At 42.7% G+C, this 19,442-nt stretch overlaps 1 protein-coding gene across 5 annotated transcripts in view; it reads left to right on the top strand.

The window, feature by feature from the left end:
• LOC117403532 (rhotekin-like) overlaps window positions 1-19,442 on the top strand; it is a 128,191-nt gene that overhangs the window by 44,628 nt on the left and 64,121 nt on the right. Inside the window, exon 1 of one of the 5 annotated variants that reach the window (XM_058986143.1) lies at window positions 4,491-5,631. The exons of the other annotated variants lie outside the window; for them this stretch is intronic. Coding sequence (XP_058842126.1) covers window positions 5,536-5,631 — 96 coding nt within the window. The 5' untranslated portion in view covers window positions 4,491-5,535. Of the gene's footprint in view, window positions 1-4,490; window positions 5,632-19,442 lie in introns of those variants that run through there. 5 annotated transcript variants of the gene reach the window in all.

Here is a 19,442-nt window from a genome sequence, read left to right as displayed (position 1 = left end):
GGTGCAGGAGTGCCCTCTGCTGGACTGCTGTATTCATTACAGGGTTGCTCAAAATCGAACCTCACTCATCACGGTGTTCATGAGTCTGAAACAGAAGTAACTCTAATACAATAATTTAAAATATGCATATAACATAGCTACATCTTTTGTGTGAGGAATATTTGCATCAATCCAGGAGAGCTGTGTTTAAATTCTGATTAAGAAATTGTGCAATGCATGAGTGAGATCTGAAATAATAACCCCAATGTGCTCTGCTGCACAGAAGAGTGTTTCCCTGCTGTGTTTAGTGGAGGGATTTGATGTGGTTCTGTGTTTGCTTTACTGCTGATCATTTCTATACTGCAACATGGTACCAACTGTACTTTTTTCAGCTAATTAAAAATGAAAGAATTTTGTAATACTTGTTTGAATTTTCAAAGTTAAATTCAAACATGGAAACCTGTGTTTGTTCCAGCACCACAGGGTTGTAATCCCAAGATATCCCAGTAATCTGTGGACCCCCGATGGCATTCTTTCCCAAGGTTTCTGAATGTTTAGCCAAAGGAAGTGTCTGTCTGGTTAAACACTGCTGACTGCAGATTTGCTCGGGATAATTAATCCCCATGAAAGAACAGCACGGCTCGCCAGATGCAGAGGAACCCCAAACAATCTGGGAGAAAGTCGCAGTTCCCTGAAGCCCCATGTCATGCAGCATTCCAGCTGGATAGAGTCATGCTTTTAGGGAACAGAACAGTCTCGCCCGTCTCAGACAAAGGGCCTGCTTGTGTGCTGGAGCGGTGAAAACTCTGTGTTACCAACAGAGATTCAAGTTGGTTACTGTAGCCCAGTGATCAGGGCTCAGGGCTTGGACTCCCATTGCATAGCAATTTGGTACATTCCTGGTTTCACTAGTTTAATAAGACACACCTGAGCTTGTTACCTGTACACTGTGGCTAATCTAGCTCGTATTAAAACCTGGAATGGGGGAAACTGTTGTGCAATAGGAGTCTTATATCCATCCCTGTATAATGAAATCTACATGCATAATTCCAGAGAAAATTGCTACTTTCTCCATCAGGGACAGGACATAGGCATATCAGCATTGCACGTGGAGTGCTGAATTTAATAAAAAGTATTTAAAGAGACAGAGATGTCCAGGTGTTCCGGAGGTGGGTGGGGTCAGTGCCCCAGGAAACTGTTTATTGGGATGATTTGGCAGGGACTCGCTGCAGCAGAGGAAGTGTATGATGTTTGTCTGGATCTCTTCTCCAGATGTCCTTGTGCTCTGGTGATTTCTTTTCTTTATGATAGCCCATTCAAATTTATAGAATCCTGTAGCTTGCCAACATCACCTGCTGGAAGCACGGAGGACTGCAGTAGATTCAGCTTCTGACTGGGTCTAACACATTTAAAGCCCAAGATAACTTTCAGGCAACTGGTTTTAGAGGACATTTTCCAGCAATCCCCCCCCAATTTGAAAAGCTACAATCACAGTCAACTATTTGATTCAGCAGTTGCCAGAAAGGTTTGTTTTATGAATAACTTAGCTTTTAATCAACATGTGTAAAACTGGAAACTAGAGTAAGATCTGTTGGAGCACTGCCACGAACATCACATTCTCTGCTCAGGCTTAGCAGCTACCCAGAGGACTGATTGTTTTGTGACAGTATGTGATGTGGTGGAGAAATCATTTTTTCCACTTTCAGGGATAAGATTCCTTTTGAAAAACAGTTTCACCCATTCCAGATTTTATTATGATCTTGATTAGCCACAGTCTGTAGGTAACAAGCTCAGGAATGTCTTGTTAAACTTAATAAAACCAGGAATGGATCAAACTGCTATGCAGTGAGAGTTATTGCCAACCCAGGGCTTGTAATACTTGAACTTTCTTGATGGCAATAAAACTATAAGAACCTGAAGGGTAAATGTAAAGCATCAATCAGAGTGTGATGCAAACTTCAGACAGGAGCAGCACCTGTAGAGAGTCTTCCCCTCTGAGAAGCTTCAGTGTGCTTGCAGGATATCGTTCCACTTGGATCATTCCTGTTTCTTGTGGCTCAGGCTGATTGCAGCCCTGCCTAGCAGGATGTGGTGTAGGCTGTGCACTGGGGTGATATTTAGACTCGCTGGAGAGCAGGCAATTGAAGGCTGCTAGGACAGCGCAAGCTGAGAGAGTGGCTCACGTCGGGTTTTACCATGGCTTTTAATTTCATTGTGTGATCTCCAAGTGCTTCTATTTACAACAAGAACATAAGGAGAAACACAAATTAGCTTTTTGTGGTTGCGCCAATCTCCCCTAACAGATGCTCCCTGTCACCTTCATGAACAGGACTGGAGTGTTTGTTACTAACAGATGCAATGAGAAGAGGCATGGGTCTGTTCAGACACCTGCAATTGTAAATAGCCTTGTTTAAAGAACACTGGATTAGAGCCTAAACACACAGAGAACTGACTCAAAAGCTACTATTAGAGCATTTCACAGCACTGGGGAATCAACCCATTTGCGTCATCGATTTGTCCTTTGCAGTGGTTGATAAAATCCAGGCTGTTCCGATGTGCTGTACAATCCAGTTTGGGGGTTTATCCTGGTGGGGTATAATTGATGAGATCAGCCCCTGCAAAGTTTGCACCTTTTTATTTAATGTCAATGAAACTAATCTCGAGTTGTTTATTTATTTCTGATCTAGTAACGGTATCGGTTTCTCTTTAAGCACAGAGCGACAGCTTCAGCCTTCCTCGTTTTGGGGAGGAGGCCTCTGTGTTTGGGAAAAGCAAGAAGCAGAAACAATGTAATTACAGCTGGGGGCAGGTAATTTATTGCTCTAAAAACTAGCAACAGAGTAGTTTTAACATATTGTTTCTGACATGAATTGTCCAAAGAGTTAAAAAAAAACCAAAACGGCAGTTTGGTTGGGTGGCTTGTAAAAGACAGTTCTCTGTGTGTGTGTCTCAGTGTGTGTTTCGGTGTGTGTGTGTGTGTGTGTTTCAGGAATTTGGGTTTAGAAGCCAGGCTGTTTTATCGCCTTTCTTGGAGGTGCTGGTTGAGAGGCAGAGGGAGAAGGAGTGCGCGCCAGCGAGCAGGGAAGGGCTGTCGTTTCCTGTCAGAGGAGATACATAGTCGAGTTTGTGACTTATACTTCTTTGTGCAAGAGAGAGAGAGACTGAGGCATGGAACACCGAGATAGGCGAGCAAAACTACAGCAAAGTGCGAACGAGAGAGAAATGAGAGAGTGTGAAGGAGGAGAGCTGTTGTTTTCTATTTGAACAGGACAAAGATTACTGAGGAACTGAAAACAAAACAAACGTACCGAGTACCGTTATAACGCACAGTTCATTGTCCTTGGAGTGGTGACAGTATACCGGCAGGAATCGTTGTTCAACTAAAGTCAAAACTGGCTACAAAAGAAACCTGGAATACAATGAAATAATATCTTGAGAAAACTGTTAATCAGGGATTGGAAAGTGGTGATGACAAGTAACGTACCACCTCAGTTTGCATTACATCTGTCAGTGCGCACGGCAATGCACCTTTCCTTCCGAGACCTACACGCAGGGAGCTGTGAAACTCCCTTTCCAGACAGGTTTCCGTCAGCCCTAAAACGGGACTGTTGGAAGACTATTGTTGCCTATTTGCCCCGAGTCGAGTGCCATGTGAGTAGATCACGGGCAGAAACACAAACCTGAGACTGCACCAGTAGCGCTACGATCTTGCTTGTGTTTGACGACGAATATATTATTATTATTATTATTATTATTATTATTATTATTATTATTATTATTATTATTTAACCGATAAACTTGGTGCTTTATAATGTGTTTTTAATGTAGCTGCTTGCATGAGTGCTTGACTAGTGTAAGGATCACGTGACAGATATATAATATAAGCAGAAACGGTTTAAGACTGTGAGTGTATGAGACTTGAGTAATGCAGGCAAAATCAGAGGTTAGAAATGTTCAACTGTAGTGAAATAACGATGTTGCAGAGTTAAAGACATTGAGACATGATCTATTGAATGTAGTATTGGAATCCTTCTGCTCATAATAACTCCCTTTAAATATTTAATCAACACAGTAGATTTATCTGCGTAAATAATTCATTTAAAACATTAAGGACACTTCTAAGAGGGTGGAAGAAATGTTTCGAAGGACTGAAGATATATCTAAGCTGTAAATTGCCTTTTTTAAATGTCTGAATTAAAACTACATCTAGCTGGTCCTGGTGATTTTATATAGCACTGAGCAAATACATTTTCTCAGAGTTTGAATGAGGCTTTCCTGTTTCAGTTGTAATAAACGGGCTCGTTGTTTCACCGAATTGGCCGCGGTAATTGTAAGCACGTTGTTTTCTGACTGGAAAATGAAACGCAAACCGCTTCGCATCCTGACAGATCACAACAGGCATTGTTCATAGAACTGTGTTTCTTTCTCATTTGTCGATGAGAAAATGTATAGTTATCAATTAAACTATAAAATTGATTATGGTGGTCAATGCACCTATAACGTATTACATTCAATGATATATTTATTATTGTGCTGAGTGAAACAGACGCGTTTCTTAACCTGGGGATGTCGGTTAACACGCAAGTAAATAATAATAACCACTAAAGAATTAGGTGTCTGGTTTATTTGGTAATCGTGGGCTCTGCTATTTTTAAACCTTGTGTTAGCAGAGCGCGTTAACAATACACCCCCCTTCCTGCGAGTGTGTGTGGGGCACCTTGGTGCTTTCATTTCAGCTGCCGAGTCCACAGACTAACTTTATTCAGGCGGGTACTGATTTGGCAGTTATCGTTTGCTTATTTGGGACTCTATATACATTTTTAATTAGCAGCTCAAAACGTGTATGTGCGCTACTGTGGCAGCAACCCCACGGTCATTTAGTAAAACACAGCGGGGCTGTTGTGTGCTGGAGATGCCCTTTGTCGTGGGATGGGTGGAGGGGCAGACGGAGTCACATTAGGACGCACGGAGAGACACAAAGCAAACAGTAAATGAAGGACCCCGTACTTCTCAGAATCTGGGAACAGTGTGGGCGCGTCAAGTAGACAATTGTTCTGAGATATGGAGTGAAATCACAAGCAAGCAAATAAGTAGCATATTGTAATGCACAGGAAGGGGAGGTTTCCCCCAGCCGAGCACTGATAAAGTCGAAGAAGTTCTTGGAGAGAGCATCGTGCGTTACCACAGTGCGTGCTTGCAAGCGAACAGAACGATGAACAGAAGGCACAAGAAACAGGAAAACACTGCTGCTGCCTGGACACTCCTAGAAAGCATCTTTTGTCTTCAATTTATGTGTTTTGTTTAAAGTTAATTGAATGACCAGTGAGTTTTTGTGCATCTGAAAAGAAGTGAGTACGTGGACTGAATTATATATAAAATAAATTATAAATCTGGTTGATTGATCAGTTTTAAGAACAAAATTGAACTCTTAAACCACCATCAAATGTGTTATGCACTTTTAATTAAGAATCTCGAAGAATAAACTCATTTGTGGGTCAGAAATAAACCCAAACCCGGGATTCCTTCTCTTTTATTACTTGGATTTATCTTCGTGGAATGCCAATTGAAAAATTCGCTGACATGGAGGAGAAACTGCGAATCCTTGAGGATTTAAATATGATCTACATCCGCCAGATCGCACTCAGCTTACAGGTAATACCGCCCCCTGACAAGCAGACACACACACACAGATAGAAAGACACAGCACTCACACACACAGATAGAAAGACACAGCACTCACACACACAGATAGAAAGACACAGCACTCACACACACAAATAGAAAGACACAGCACTTACACACACAGATAGAAAGACACAGCACTCACACACACAGATAGAAAGACACAGCACTCACACACACAGATAGAAAGACACAGCACTCACACACACAGATAGAAAGACACAGCACTCACACACACAGATAGAAAGACACAGCACTTACACACACAGATAGAAAGACACAGCACTTACACACACAGATAGAAAGACACAGCACTTACACACACAGATAGAAAGACACAGCACTCACACACACAGATAGAAAGACACAGCACTTACACACACAGATAGAAAGACACAGCACTTACACACACAGATAGAAAGACACAGCACTCACACACACAGATAGAAAGACACAGCACTCACACACACAGATAGAAAGACACAGCACTCACACACACAGATAGAAAGACACAGCACTCACACACACAGATAGAAAGACACAGCACTCACACACACAGATAGAAAGACACAGCACTTACACACACAGATAGAAAGACACAGCACTCACACACACAGATAGAAAGACACAGCACTCACACACACAGATAGAAAGACACAGCACTCACACACACAGATAGAAAGACACAGCACTCACACACACAGATAGAAAGACACAGCACTCACACACACAGATAGAAAGACACAGCACTCACACACACAGATAGAAAGACACAGCACTCACACACACAGATAGAAAGACACAGCACTCACACACACAGATAGAAAGACACAGCACTCACACACACAGATAGAAAGACACAGCACTCACACACACAGATAGAAAGACACAGCACTTACACACACAGATAGAAAGACACAGCACTTACACACACAGATAGAAAGACACAGCACTCACACACACAGATAGAAAGACACAGCACTTACACACACAGATAGAAAGACACAGCACTCACACACACAGATAGAAAGACACAGCACTCACACACACAGATAGAAAGACACAGCACTTACACACACAGATAGAAAGACACAGCACTTACACACACAGATAGAAAGACACAGCACTCACACACACAGATAGACTGACAAGCAGACACATACACACAGATAGAAAGACACAGCACTCACACACACAGATAGAAAGACACAGCACTTACACACACAGATAGAAAGACACAGCACTTACACACACAGATAGAAAGACACAGCACTCACACACACAGATAGAAAGACACAGCACTCACACACACAGATAGAAAGACACAGCACTCACACACACAGATAGAAAGACACAGCACTCACACACACAGATAGAAAGACACAGCACTCACACACACAGATAGAAAGACACAGCACTTACACACACAGATAGAAAGACACAGCACTCACACACACAGATAGACTGACAAGCAGACACATACACACAGATAGACTGAAAAGCAGACACACATATACACACAGGCACACCCACACAAATTCTTGCATTGCCTTTTCATGCAATAATAATTTGCAATAAAAATAATAGCCAAAGCACACAGAAATATTGTGCCTTCCTCGAAATGTAGTTTTCAGATAATTGCAGTGCATTAATAAAGCAGAAGGTGAGGTACTGTATGTTTTGGGGGACATGTGCTAAAAGGGGCAGGATAGTGGCAGCTTCCCAGATTGTTTCCACTACATATAAAAGGTGCGCAGCTGGAGTTTGTATTTGTATTTCTGCTGTTCAGCTTGCCACTGCACCATGTGGGTTTCATTCAGTAGAATTTCCTCCTTGTCTGATCCCTTGTCTGACTAGATTGATAAAACAGCCACTCCTAGACCCAGCACTAAGTGCAGGCTGTGAAATGCATATATAGACGGTTGAGTTTTACAACATGTTAAACCCTTTCAGTGTGATCAGGGATCACCCTTCAGCTTAACCCCTGAGCTTAAAGGCTGTACAAGCTGGTTCACACTGTCTACTGAGCTAAAGGGTTGATTTGATCAACCTACTGTATATCCTGCCAGGTTCACCAGAACTGAAATGCTGTAATAAACAAATCTGTTATCCAGCAAAGCAGAGATTAATCAAATCAAGTCCTACATTTCTATAACATCATTCAAATTTTAATTTTAAATCATGGCTACAATATTGACCAAGGTTTCATATTATTGTAGCTTTTATATCCTGGTTTATCACTGTTTTCCGTGTTTCATCTCAGTGGGCTGTTCCTAGAATTAGCTAAGTGGTCACCAGCCAGTTAATCTGAGTAGCAATGTGTGGTTTTGTGATACCTTGCATACGTAGCCTCCTGTGTTAACCAGGCTCTATTAGTGAGCAGTGAATTCAGGCTGTTCTGTAGTTTTAATGTTCATTTGAACCTTGTTTCTGCTGTAAGGCTGTGTTCAGTGCTTTACACGTCGAGATCTTGTAGTTGAGCTTGTATTAGGTGTGTGCAGAAACGTACTGGTACTCCTAAAAGCCTTTAAGAAGTATTTACCAACCTGGATGAGGGGATAATAATCTTCCAATCTGCTCTTAAAACACCCAATGCTGAAATGAATTGCCATTGATTGGTACTTGATTGGAAACACGAGGAAAGGACAGCTTTTCTTGTTTTGAATAGCAACACATCAATGAATGGATTTATTTAATACCTGCTGATAAATACTTCTTACAGACAATTACGAGTGCTCAGCACACCCCTAGCTTGTATCCCCGGCCCCCACAGATGGGAATGTGTCGGGGTGGGTGGCATGTTGTGTAGGGCTTTGCTGGAATAATGGTTCTTAAGGCTGATTAACGTAGACGAGCATACTGGTAGAAGTGGATTCCAGAACTGTGCAATTGGGTTTTTACACAGTTGTACTTTGCATTGTGTTTTTATGAGGTGAGGCTATAAAAAAAAAAAAACATGTGGACATACGTTTCTCACGTTGAATGTCTCAAAGAGCTGTTTTTATACATAACTATTAAACACAGGGATGGAAATAAGACTCCCATAGCACAGCTGTTTGATCCATTCCTTGTTTCACTATGAGTTTTATAAAGACACACCTGAGCTTGTTACCTGTACACTGGGGCTAATCAAGCATGTGTTAAAACCTGGAATGGGTGATACTTCCATCCCTGAAGGGCTTCGTTCGTGCTACATTTTGAGATACTAGAAAAAACGTAAATAAATAAATAAATTCTTCTAAAACACACACATGACACAGCAACCCAGTCACCATATTTAAAACACTTTGGGTATTATACTGAACCCCTGGATAACTGGTGAAACAGACTGGGGTGCTTTTTTTTGCAACATATGCAGCGTGTCATTGGCCGAAGCAATTTAGGGCTCATATTAAACCTAATCAGGAGGCTGTGTGGTCCAGTGGTTAAAGAAAAGGGCTTGTAACCAGAAGGTCCCCGGTTCAAATCCCACCTCAGCCACTGACTCATTGTGTGACCCTGAGCAAGTCACTTAACCTCCTTGTGCTCCGTCTTTCGGGTGACGTAATTGTAAGTGACTCTGCAGCTGATGCATAGTTCACACACCCTAGTCTCTGTAAGTCGCCTTGGATAAAGGCGTCTGCTAAATAAACAAATAATAATAATAATAATAATAATCAACTAATTACATTGACTGGCGTCAATCTGCTACAAGCTTAATTAGTCTGATGTAGCTGAACTGAGAATGGTGTTGAACCAGAACTGATTTGTGTTAGGAGCCCTGCAGGCAGGTCAGTGAGTCCTGACACAGAGGGGCTGTCTCGGTGTGGTGTCTGTGAGTCCTGACACAAAGGGGCTGTCTCGGTATGGTGTCTGTGAGTCCTGACACAAAGGGCCTGTCTCGGTGTGTGTCTGTGAGTCCTGACAGAAAGGGGCTGTCTCGGTGTGGTGTCTGTGAGTCCTGACACAAAGGGGCTGTCTCGGTGTGTGTCTGTGAGTCCTGACACAAAGGGCCTGTCTCGGTGTGTGTCTGTGAGTCCTGACACAAAGGGGCTGTCTCGGTGTGGTGTCTGTGAGTCCCGACACAAAGGGGCTGTCTCGGTGTGGTGTCTGTGAGTCCTGACACAAAGGGGCTGTCTCGGTATGGTGTCTGTGAGTCCTGACACAAAGGGGCTGTCTTGGTGTGTGTCTGTGAGTCCTGACAGAAAGGGGCTGTCTCGGTGTGGTGTCTGTGAGTCCTGACACAAAGGGGCTGTCTTGGTGTGTGTCTGTGAGTCCTGACAGAAAGGGGCTGTCTCGGTGTGGTGTCTGTGAGTCCTGACACAAAGGGGCTGTCTCGGTGTGGTGTCTGTGCGCATCAGAAACTCAGGGAAGCATGGCTAGATGTTTTGACACAGTGAGGGTTATTGTTATCTCGAGGCACCGTTCTGCATGCTGATGATCGTGGACACTGGTCCAAGGCAATCGGCGCATGTGGAAGAGAGTGATCTGAGAGCGTGCCGTTGACAGGAGATTATGCTGTCACTGAGGGGATTATTCATACACCTGTCCAGGGAACAATCAGCTTCCAAATTGGTTTATAATGCACGCGCCAAACCAGTTTTATAATCGACCACACAGGGAGTCTTTCAGTAGGGTCTGTGGCAGGGCTGAGGCCCAGCATGCGAATAGTTTGATTGTGTGTGTGTTTATATTATGAATAAAGTTTGTATATTTTAAATTTAAAATCCCAGCCCATCAGAAATAAGTCAGAAACACAGACCAGGAGTGGAAGGGCCACCTCCCTGGTTTCGGGAAAGGACTGGGAGCAGCAAGTTGTGCTCCCTGCCTCTACATCATGATAGCTCTGCTTGGGTGTGGGGTTTTGATTTGTTTGTTTGTTTAAATCTTTTGTTTGTTTTATTTAATAAAAGTGTGCAGACACGCTGAACTGCAGTCTTCCACCTCTGTGTTTGCTATTCCTGCCACTGGCCAGCCTTGACTGCATTGCACTACCACAGGATCACTAGGCCAAGTAACTGCTGTTGTAGAGATAAACAAAATGAAAACATTCAGCCGATGAAACTGTACAAGGTCGAATCAGAAGATGGGCAGTAACATTGCAGTACTCAAACCATTTCAGTGTCCTCTCACCTTGCTGGGAACGTTGTGAATGGGTGTAGGATAGAGATTCCCAGTTCCCAAAATAATTCTCCAGTTTAGGGTACCCCAGCCATTTTCCCTTCTGTTTGCCATCTGACAACATTCTGCAGTACTGTAGAAAAAATGTTTTTCATAAAGATGAGCCGTTGTGCTCTGGGTTACCTGCCTAGGGAGTGATTCCTGCGCTTCTCCGGTGCCACTGCACAATACAATAGGATTTACAAAGAGCCTTCTGTGTGTCACAAATAAAAGAAAAACTAAAATGCCTTGTCAAACAAATAGGTCTTTAATCTTGATTTAAACATTGACAGTGATTCTGAGTCCCTGATATGTTTCAGCAGAAAAGCCGGGCTCGTCTGCCTTCGTGGTTATAGAGCTTTTAACCTCATCTCACCGACGGGACGGGATCCGTAACAGCAGAGCAACACACAACACTGAAACAAAACTGAACAACTTTGTCATTTGTATTGAAATTCTGATCCGCTACTCTTGTCTTATGCCTACGCACTGTTGAGACAAAAGAGTCTTCTGTTCTTCTGGAGAAGGACTCTGATTCCATCGCTGCCTCACCCAAGGGCTCCTCAGAGAGTGAATGGTCCGTCTGTGTCAAGAAAATGTGAGCCGCAGCCATTTGAAATGCCTGAGCTTCCTTTGAAAAACATCAGAGACCGAATAGGGATAGATTCTGCTGGAATGGATTTGACTTTCACTCCTATTGGCCTTTACTGTAAAAGGTTATTTGTGTATTTGGAGGGGTTTGTAATGGTAATGCTTTGAAACCCAGTTTCCTACCTCTCATTAAGAGGGGAGGTGTTGGTCTGAACTTGGATATTCACTTTTGTGTTGCTTTAAGTCAGACCTTTTTACTTGTTCTTAAACAGTAGCAGATTTCAAGTTATATAACATTTTATAAGTAACTTGAAATCTGCAACCTTTTTAGAGCTGAGAACAATTAAAAAGGTCTAATTAAGCACATTTTTAGTTCAGTTAAGGATCTAGTTAAGTAATTGAGAGCTCAGCTGGAATGAAAACCAGAAGACACATGGGGTCTCCAGGACAGGGTTGGGAACCGCAGCTTTAAAGGGTCTGACTGTACAGGGGAGGGAATGTTCAACTGAAGCTAACTTTGTAATGTAAACAAACTACTGTCTTACTTGTGATTGGTTGTGCAGAAGGATGTACGATTGGGAACTTTTCAGATTCATGAGAAAAAGCAGGTCCACCAACTTTAGGATATTTAGGTAGGAAGACCACCCATGATGTATTGTACCCCCATGATGCCAGCCTGTCTTCTCTGCTCAAACTCCCACAGGGTCCCTGTTTTGCTAGAGGAGCAGAGAGCCGTTTTCAAGAAAACAACATTGTAAATTTCAGTTTAGCTGCTGTGAGACCAGTTCTCACTCCAAATACAAATTATTCACACACAGTGACCATAATGACTGTGTCGGGTGCCCGGGAACCCTGCATTGCAGACGGAATCTCGGCCTGTAATTGGAAATCGCAGCTCGTCTTTTGGCAGTGCCTGCGTGGACTGCTGCAACAGAAAAATAAATACTGGTTTACAATCTGGAAGCCCTGTTACTCCAGATTATTGAACGACTACCGTGAAACGACAGTAAGGTCAGTTATATGTGTGCTTCAATCTTTTCAAAGTAGTATACTGGAAAAATAAAATGGTTCAGTTAAAACTGTCCTTTTTAAGATGTCATATACAACAAATTTAGCTGCAAATATGATACAATGTTTAAGCCACCCCTCCTATTATTTTATAAATCCAGCCTCATAAGCCAGAATTTCATATGCATTATGTGTTGCCGGGGGGGGGGGGGGGGGTGACATGACAGAAATCTTTAAAACCTTAAAAGGAGCTGACTTGGTTAACCCAAACCATTACTTTAAACACAGTACAGAAACCAGGACCAGAGCACATGGAAATGAAGTGGAGATAGACTCAGGACAGAGGGAAGGAGACCCTACTTCACACAGAGAGTGGTGAGGGGATGGAATGGGCTGCCTAGCCATGTTGCTGTGGGAGAAATACTTGGATCCTTTAAGACCAAACTTGACAAAGTGAGATCAAGCTGGAGCGGAGGAGGTCACGTCTTGAGCTCTGGCGGGCCGGCGTCAGCACTGCTGCTCTTGTTTCGGTTCTCTTCAGAAGCAGTGTGCGAGTTTTGGCCTCTCAGAAGATGAACCCATTCTACAGATTAACCCACTTTATATCATAATTGTCATGGGTCATTATATTTCCACTAGAAAACTAATGGTGAATTAAAGAGCAGTGTTTTAATTCTGTACATTTAGTCATTCTTTACATTTAAACAAATGCATATAGTGTACTACAGGACAAATACGTGATGTATCATTAACTGGAATTAAACAGTTTGTATCTAAAAAAGGCATGAATTGTTGACTGATGAGAGATATCAATTAGGTGTTGCACTTGGTGCTTTTTTTTGTGAATAAGAAAAATTTGGTGACGTTGGTGTTTTGTAACTGAACTGTATCCCGTTAAGACCGCCCACACAGCGTTTGACAAGCTGCACAAAATGTCAGTTTATCAGACGAGATGATTATTGGTTGTTCGTTGCGTTGGAAATTAATTCTATCCTGTGGTTACTTAGTAAAGCCTGGCCACGCAGCATTTGACAGGCTGCACAAAACGTGACAATAAGCAGGTTTGTGAGATGATATTAAGAGAGGTAATTTCTCAAAGAACCTATGGTGCGTGGCGAGTGGTTTTTGAAGAATTGTGATAATAAACTGGGTGTGATATTAAGCGAGGTGATATAAAACAGGTTAATCTGTATTCTTGGAATGCTATTCTTAAATAAAAGCAAGGGCTTGCACTTTAGAATGAATAGCCTGCAAAGTAACTGATGCAATGCTCGGAATCTTAGTCCTTTTATAGAATTTTAATACACTGAACCCCATTCACAAAACTTGAATTACTTAAGGGTTTAAATGCACCATGTATTTGTGAGTGAGTGTTACTGTACAGCTATGCTCTTGTATCCTGTTTATAGCCTAGCAAGAACAAACAAGGGACCAAATTATAGTTATTTATTTCCTGTTCAGCACAAAATAAAAAAAAAAAAACCTTGCCATTTTGTGAAGCTGTTTGTAAGAAAAGGAGCATTGTTTCGTGGGTCAGAGTGGTGATGTAATGAAGATGATGTCACACTGCCTGCCGGTTTCTCAGGGGCAGTACACGGGTGTTGAGAGAGAGAGAAGAGGTCGGAGGTCGGAGGTTAGAACAGTGAATATGTTTTATGAGCAGTAAGTCCCTTGTCCTGTTTGTGCCCTCATTAATACTGTGCCTGTGGAATAGTTAAGTGATCTGTTTGGAGGTTGCTGTGCTTCACAATGCTTACCTATGTTTTACCATGCTTTCACTGTGCTTTATTACACATATGCTTTTATTATGGGAAACTTTCATAAGGAGCCTCACTTTTTTTTGTAGTATAATGATTCAATGATTATTTTCACATTGTGTCATTGTGTGTGTGTGTGTATCTTGATCCCTAACTAAAACACTGCTGTGCATAGCTGCAGTACTGTGTAGCAATACAGTTTATATTCATATATACTGTGCCATTACCAAAAGCTGAATAACTCCCTGTAACAGGGGTGTTCTGTTGCTGTGTGGGAATCCGCTGAGAGAATATCGAAACGCCGCTCAGGCGTCCAGGTTTTATTAAACACAGGCAGTCGGGTGCAGTGGTTGGTGGCCGCCACTAGGGTACCAGCAATGGTATCCCTAGTGTGGAAGGAAATACACACGTGTGTACATAATTACAAAAACAGAATAAAACACAGTGGCAAAAACAGCTAGAAACCACTAGGTGGCCAAGCACAGGCCGAGCACTGCTCCCACTAAAAGGGAGGATCCGCTCCAGGAACCTTCTCCCTGCACAAACTAAATAAATTTAAAATTCCCCTAAACTAACCCCTAACCTAAACACTCTGTGGTCCTCCTTTTTAAAGGCAGGTGATCAGGGTTCGTTTTATCATTTACCGGTAGTCAATTGACACCTGGCCACCTGCTGCACATGACATTTCAACTAGACAGGGAGGGGAGTCTAACCTCCCAGCTTTGCCATGTCTAATCAAACACAAAGACGTTTTATTCACAGACCACCACCACCAATACACACTATTTACAGGGGCAGGCCTCAGCCCTGCCACACTCCCTTTACACAGAAGTGTGGTCTGCAGCGGCTGGACACAGCATTGCTTCTAATGTTGAGTCCAGCCGCTGTACAACTCCAGGGATGAGTACAGATGTTTGTGTTGGGTTTTAAATTATTTGTGCGTCACATCATTGTAGGCTAACTGGTAATTGTTGTAGCACTGGAGAGTTGTGTTTGTTTATTATAATGTGTGTGTGTGCTGGTTTTTTTGTGTGTGTGTTTTATTTTTCCCCTTAGCATAACCGATAATATATACTGTATGTGGTCAAGAAATCAATTGTAATGATCACTTCTGGAGAGTGAGGTCACCTTTCTGACTGTACGATAAGATAATTCACTCGGCATTGAATTTACAGACACTTCACAGTCGCGCTGCAATCCTAATGATGGTGATTAAATCCATTAGCCTGTTCCCTGATTAACCCTCATTCTTCCTAAAGAGAGACAGGCTGAGTGTAATTTCTGAAAAGTGCATTACCCGGAGTCCTGGCTAACCACCAACCGGGGGATAATTTGGATTTACCAGCAGCAAAAATCCAATCAGCAAACTGAGCTGTGCAGTTTCAGCAGGAGCACACAGAGGCGTTGAACAGATCCATCTCTACGTAATATGAACACCGGCCTGGAAGGATATTAATACATCTGGTTATTGCAGGACTAAGGGGCTTGTATCAAACATCCATCTAGGACTGTAGTCTTCTACTGGTGGTCATGAACAATCCAGGCACCTCCCATTGCATAGCAGAGTGATCTATTCCTGGTTTTACTATGTTAAATAACACACACCTGAGCTTGTTACCTATACACTGTGGCTAATCAAGCTTGTAGTAAAACCGCTATGCAGTAGGAGTCTTATTTGCATCTCTGAGAAGTGAGCAATGACTTAAAGAAGCATATTTAGTGTATTATAGGGAGGGAGAGGTTAAAACATAAGCCTGGGTTTTAATTTGGACCTAGACCTAAATAACCCTTTAATACACCTCTTCCAGGAGAGGTTATTTACTGTACAAGGATTGCTGCTGTTTCTGTGACAGCATCGCTGCTCATGTACGCACAGTGAATAGGTTAATCTCCAGGACTATTTGCTTCATAAACTTTGACATCCTTGACACCCTGCAAATCTGGTAAAATAGGAACCTGGACAGTTCACTCCGGTTAAGTCTAGAGTGTGTCTGGAAGAACACCTAGTTCAGATTGAAGCACGGCTGACTGATTTCCAGTCATTCTCAGTCTCTCTGCAGTGATTCGACTCTCTGGGCTCAGCCTGATGAATGCTGGAGAGGAAGTCTCTCCATCCCGCTCTGGATGCCTGCCTGGTAAATCCTGTGCCCCATGATCTGGCCCCCATCCAGCTGCTGAGCTGCTAGCTGGACAGGGTACAGTACAAGCCTGCCTTTGTGAGATTAGCGCTCTGCAGAGAATATTCAATCAAAGCAGCACAGCCGTTTTGTTCTCTCCTGTCACTGACACGTAGATCCGTTCTGCTGTCAGCCTCTGCCCTGCCAGATGAATGCCCCACTGCGGCTCAGGGTGCATTCATGGAAAGGACAGTCCTGTTTATTGTCCCCTTCTTCTACTGTTTTTTGTAAGGGAGCTTGGATCAGATCCCCTAGACTCCCTGTTTGGTGTTTATTGATTTCAAGCAACAGTCACATTTGTAGGCCCCGCCCTGTGTTTGACATTCTGACAAATCAGAGGCAAACGTATTGGTTTTGTCCTCTCAAACCAGTTCCCCTTTCCAGTGCGGAGCACATTCCAGGCAACGGGTTAATAGTGCAGGTACTGTACAGTATGTCCATGCCAACTCAATCAGTGCCATTGCCCGGCCATCTCAGATTTTCCTAGAAAAATTCACCTGGGGGTTTTCAGACACGCTGAGTTCAGAAATGATAGCCATTATTATTTTTTTTAATTTCCCCTTCGACCTGTGACCTTGCAAAGTTCAGCCTAAAGTGAGAAAGGGACCTTGACCAGAAAAATCACCCTGGGTGCAATTTAGATGCTACCATCATGTGCAGCACCTCGTTCTACTCGTATTGAACAGGGCTTTTCAGAAAAGAATACCAGGAGCACCCTACTCACTTCTGGCAAGTTGCCAGACGAGGGGTAACTGACGAGTTTTATTTGAACTTCAGCCCAACCCTTTACCCTGTAGGGGATGTGGATCCTAAAATGTAAGTATTGCTGTAAGAACCTTAGGAACCAGTCTTCCACTTCTGTGAAAAACTTTTGGTTTCAAGTCCCACCACTGGGCATTAAACCCCCTTGAAATTTGAATTTGTGCTATTTGTACCAAATTTAGGCTGTAATAACTTGCGTGGGGGGGACTCCAAAAAATCACCCAAAGATATGTTTGGATAGATGTTGAGGAGTTCTACAAGCATCAAGCAAAATATGTTGGTATCCAGGGATTTTGGCAGATTTTTGAAGTTGCATTTGTCATATGTTCGAGCATTATGGCCACTTTGGTGAGGTTAAAGTACCACATAGTTCTATCCAAATTGGCTATTTCTTCAATTGTGCATTCTCTGAGGATTAATCTAGAGGAAAAAGTAACAGTGTGTGCTTCCAATGGCACTAGCTTGGAGCTCAGGGGTTATGAACTTGCATGGGACTTGGGTCTTCATTGTTATGGTGACACATTTGAAACTACAAAACCTTACTTAGTTGGATTTTAAAAACCAAAAAGTGATAGTAAAGTTTTTTTTTGTTTTTTTTTACCCAGGGGGATAATTGATTGACTGACCAACCATTTGTGAAAAAGCCATTTGCTGCATTCTAGTGCTAGCCAATCATATTTTTCATATTTTCCTTTTTTACTTTAAATTCATACTCGGATATGTAACTTATATGAAAGGACTTTTTTGGCACAGCTTAAAATGAAGGGAATGTGGAAAGCCTGGGTCGTCGTCATGTACTGTACTAAAAAATCAAATCTGCATTTGTGTTTTGTGTAATGGATGCTGTGCTGTAATTGCTGGCGAGCCATTCTGGTTATGTGTGTGGAGTTGAAGAGCAGATGGGCTTGGAGAGGGTTAGAAACAGATCATTCACAATTTTAAACACAAAGGGAAGTTTCCATCTCTGTCGAGTCAATGAAAAATGACTCTCCCACAGCAGAGAGGATGTTCACAACATCATTATTGGTTTGGTATTTAAATGAAAAAGAAAAACCACATTAGGCGTCTGTACACTTTTCAGAAAATCCCATTGAGGGTTGAGTTTAAAGCTGGGAAGTGAGTTTGTTTTTTTATCATTTGACTCGACCCTTTTGGATGCCTTCTTAATTTCAGATTGCTTGATAAAGGGGCACCTGCCCCACCATCACAAACCTGCAGGTGGATGCATTGCCCCTGGAATATTCCACGTGGGTGAGCTAGCCGGGTGCTGGCAGCCTCTCTCGCCAGCCTCACAGTGCACACAGGCTCTCCTCGCGGGGACGTGTTTGTGTGAGGCAGCGCTCTTTGTCTCCTGTCTGTGTTTGTTTACCTGCAGGGTTGGCACTCGTCCAGGATCTTCTCAGACAGTGCAGGTGTGTTTGAACACTGGCTCTCGTCTTTCACAGGCTGCCTCACTCTGTGGGGGCTTGCATGCGAAGCACAAGGCAGGGAGATGCCAACATTGTGTAACTGCTGCCTGGACGATGGAGCTGGTGCTAACCTTTTTCCTATGGTTTATTCACTGTGGTAAAATGAAACCAGGAGATCCTGGGGTCTATACTGGGTTTAATCCACTCTTTAATTACTCTTATTGAAAGATGTTCAATTTAAAATTTTGCTAAACTAGAATCTAATACTGTTACTAAGTAATATAATTCAAGGTCTAAGACTTGAGCTCTCTCAAGTCATTTGGCTCACATTATGTAACTTTAAAGTTGTTTTTCCCCACTTTCACTAAATGAAAGAAAGACTGGAGTAAACTTTTTGTAAATAGGTCCCACTGTGTTTTATTAACCTCTTTGCTCTATAAAATGCTAGCTTTTAAAATCTGCAGTATAACCAAACTGGCAGCCTGTTCGCTGGTCCTGCTTTGGTGAAACTCCATGGATTTCTTTTAAGCCCCTGCAGGCCAGTTTTATTTCTTATTTGGTTTAGCGAGTGCTGAAATCCGCTCTTGTTACCCCCTGTGCACTGTGTACGTAGGTTTGCACGTCTCCCAGCTATTCCTGGATTGCAGCCTGTAATCTGATTAAGCAGGGTGGATGTTTATTCTGCTGAGGACTGGGGTGAACCTGACTGATGATAGCTGCAGTCCCTACTGTAACGTCTCAGACTCCTGGCACCTGATCATTTCAGTAATGTACTTCATTGTTGGTAGTTCAGAAACCCAGGACCAAGCTGCAGTTGTTGTTCATGTGATCTCAATAATAAAGCCTGCTTTTTTGGTTGGCTTGTTTTTCTAGTGATCATTTCCAGAGACAGTGAATTCCACATTTCGAGACAGCCCGAGCTGAGCTGGAGTTCAAAT

The sequence above is a fragment of the Acipenser ruthenus genome, chromosome 2, assembly GCF_902713425.1.
Source record: "Acipenser ruthenus chromosome 2, fAciRut3.2 maternal haplotype, whole genome shotgun sequence".
Lineage (NCBI taxonomy): Eukaryota > Metazoa > Chordata > Actinopteri > Acipenseriformes > Acipenseridae > Acipenser > Acipenser ruthenus.
This window is presented reverse-complemented; position numbering and strand designations above follow the sequence as displayed.